The sequence below is a fragment of the Cebus imitator genome, unplaced genomic scaffold (genome assembly GCF_001604975.1).
Source record: "Cebus imitator isolate Cc_AM_T3 unplaced genomic scaffold, Cebus_imitator-1.0 Scaffold102, whole genome shotgun sequence".
NCBI classification, from domain to species: Eukaryota; Metazoa; Chordata; class Mammalia; order Primates; family Cebidae; genus Cebus; species Cebus imitator.
In genome coordinates, this window is record NW_016107417.1 from 3,396,453 (window position 1) to 3,399,741 (window position 3,289).

Consider the following 3,289-nt stretch of genomic DNA (forward strand, 5'->3'; position numbering starts at 1 on the left):
TTTTTATTTTTAGTAGAGACGGGGTTTCACCATGTTGACCAGGCTGGTCTCGATCTCTTGACCTTGTGATCCACCCGCCTCGGCCTCCCGCAGTGCTGGGATTACAGGCTTGAGCCACCGCGCCCGGCCAGGGGTCTTAATTCTTGTTCATAAGTGATGTGTACTGCCGATGTGGTAGTTTACACCTGTAATCTCAGCACTTTGAGAGGCTGAGCCAGGAGGATTGCTTGAGCTCAGGAGTTTCAGGCTGCAGTGAGCTATGATTGTGCCACTAAATTCCAGCTTTGGTAACAGAGCTGAGACCCTGTCTCTTAAAGTGACATGTACATAATGCCTGGCATCCAGCAGTGAGAGCACAGGCTTGGAGGGGAACTTGAGTCCAAGGCTTGGGCACTATGACGTATTCGGTGGGTCCCCTATAAAGTGCCTGACTCCCCAGGGTGGAGACTGCAGGATAAGAGTGAACAGGTCACCAGTCCCTACCTGCAAACCTCTTACAGTCTCGGGGATAGAATCATTTGGTCCTTGAGTCAAGTCACCCTATCTGAGTTCATTCAGCATGTTCACTTGTTTGCCAGGCACTGGGGCCACAGGGGCACATCATTCTATACTCTGTTCTGCAAGGCTCACCAAGGGCAGGAGAATCTGCCCAACCTAGGATGCCAAGACCAGGCCCGCCTCTCATCCCTTCTTTTCCCAGGCCCCCCCGGCCTGCCACTTCAGTCAACCGCACTGAGGAGACTGCCACTACAGTTGCTGCTGCCTCCTCCACCAGCATCCCTGACTCAGAGACCACAACTCCAACCCCAGGAGCCTCCCCACCAGCCCCTGAAACGGAAAGGCCTCCAGGTAGGTGTGATTTGCCTCTGGGGGCGGCAGGGAGGAGGGAACTTCTCTAGGTCCCACTTCTAGTCTATCGTCCACAGCTCCTGAGTCAGTGGGCACAGAGGAGATGCCCGAGGATGGAGAGCCTGATGCAGCTGAGCTCCGCCGGCGCCGCCTGCAAAAGCTGGAATCTCCTGTTGCCCACTGACACTGCCCCAGTCCCGGCCCCAGCCCCTGCTCTTTTGAGCAGCCCTCGCTGGAACACGTCCTGCCACCAAGTGCCAGCTCCCTCTCTGTCTGCACCAGGGAGTAGTACCCCAGCTCTGAGGAAAAGGCGGCAGCATCCCCTAGGCCAAGTGGAAAGAGGCTGGAGTTCCCAGTTGACTCCAGTCCTCATAGTCCCAGCCAGTCATGGGGATCTTGGGTCACTTCCAGCCTTCCTCTCCAACTCTTCAGCCCTGTGTTCTGCTGGGGCCATGAAGGCAGGTGATTCAGCCTCTGAGAAGCCCTCTTCCCCACCCCTTTCTGGGAGGAGGGGCAGCCCCTCCGAGTCCCACTTGTGCGTGCGGAGTCACACTGCAGTGCCGAACAGTATTAGCTCCTGTTCCCAAGTGGGGACTCCAGAGGGGCTAGAGCTAAGCTAGGAACTTGTTCCCTGGCCCGCCCCCAAGACTGGTACCCATTTCCTTTTCTTATCCTGATCTCCCCAGAAGCCCTTTGTGGTGGTGGCTGTGCCCCCTATGCCCTGTGGCATTTCTGCGTCTTACTGGCAACCACACAACTCAGGGAAAGGAATGCCTGGGAGTGGGGGGGCAGGCGGGCAGCACTGAGGGACCCTGCCCCTCCCCTCCCCCCAGGCCTCTTTCCCCTGCAGCTTCTTAGGTGAGACTGACCTGTCTCACCCAGCAGCCACTGCCCAGCCACACTCCAGGCAAGGGCCAGTGTGCCTGCTCCTGACCACTGCAACCCCAGCGCCCAAGGAAGGCTACTTCTCAACTAGCAGAACTTCTTGAGTTTAGAATTGGAATTACTTCCTTACTAGTGTCTTTTGGCTTAAAATTTGTCTTTTGAAGTTGAATGCATAAACTCGCCCTGGAAAGAGGAACAGGAGTGCCAGACTCCTGGTCTTTCCAGTTTAGAAAAGGCTCAGTGCCAAGGAGGGACCACAGGAACTAGGACTTGCCTGCCCCTGTCTTTTCCCCTTGGTTTTGTGTTATAAGAGTTGCTGGAGACCGTTTCAGATGATTATTTAATTTGTAAATATTGTACAAATTTTAATAGCTTAAATTGTATATACAGCCAAATAAAAAACTTGCATTAACAATTGGTGAGGCTGTGTCACAGAAAATCAGCACTGGGCTCCCTGTTCTGGCTGTACACTTGAGAATGGCCTGGAATCTTCAGGCTTGAGGGTTTCCATGGAAGCCAGAACTATCCTTGGGGATACCATTGACCATTAACAGATTAGGAAGATGTGCTCATTTTACACATGGAGAAGCGGCCCAGAGTTCACTGCCCTGCCTGAGGGCAGAGACCAAGTTGGGGAGCCCAGGAACTGAAAGCCGTCTTAGCCAGTTTGGGGGTAGGGTGAGGTCTCAGGCCTTTGACCCCTGTAACTCCAAGTATAGGGCATGTTCGAAGACTAGTTGGCTGGGGTTGGGATGCAATGGTAGAGTGAAAGGTCAGCATCTTCCTGCCTGCAAACCCCTCTCCAGCCTTGATTCCAGGTCAGCAGGCTGGGGAGGATGGCCCTAGGCTGGCTGCAAGGAGTTCCCAGGCACTCCTTGTGGTCAGGCCAGCAAGTCTAGTCTGCAATGGAACAGTGACCAAAAAAGAACGGACCACCTATCTCTCAGAAAGAGCCCGGGGCTAATGTGGGCTAATGCTGGCACCTCAGTGTCAGCACTGCACTTGGAACAGAAGATCTCCAAGACCCATGCCCAAGTCACCTGTAGTCACCTGTTTTCCCCACAGCCTGCACCAAGCAAGATCTGGCCTGCAGCAAGGGCCTGGGGATGTTTGCAACAGTGATCTGTGGAGAAAGGAAAGTATCCAGTGGCTCCGCCCTGTTCTACCTTCCCCTAAACTGGGTTGGGCTACTGCTTCCACCAGAAAACAACTAGAATTTGAATTGCTGAGCCCAAGGAGTCCCAAGGAAAGGAAAGAAAAACCCGCCAAGGTGGGCCGGGTGCAGTGGCTCACACCCATAATCCCAGCACTTTGGGTAGCCAAGGTGGGGAGATCACTTGAAGTCAAGAGATAGAGACCAGCCTGGCCAACATGGTGAAACCCCAGCTCTATTAAAAATAGAAAAACTAGGCTGGGTGCGGTGGCTCCTGCCTGTAATCCCAGCACTTTGGGAGGCTGAGGCAGGCGGATTGCCTGAGGTCAGGAGTTCGAGACCAGCCTGGTTAACCTGGTGAAACCCCGTCTCTACTAAATACAAAAAATTAGCAGGGCGTGG

The 3,289-nt window shown here is 54.2% G+C and overlaps 1 protein-coding gene across 2 annotated transcripts in view; it reads left to right on the top strand.

Annotated features, from left to right (window-relative positions):
- The window catches only part of SYVN1 (synoviolin 1), an 8,285-nt gene extending 6,136 nt beyond the window's left edge, over positions 1-2,149 (top strand). For both annotated transcript variants that reach the window (XM_017537127.2, XM_017537129.1), the window contains exons 15-16: positions 701-849; positions 927-2,149. In XM_017537127.2, coding sequence (XP_017392616.1) covers positions 701-849; positions 927-1,033 — 256 coding nt within the window. In that variant the 3' untranslated portion in view covers positions 1,034-2,149. The remainder of the gene's footprint in view (positions 1-700; positions 850-926) is intronic.
- The last annotated feature ends 1,140 nt before the right edge of the window (positions 2,150-3,289 follow it).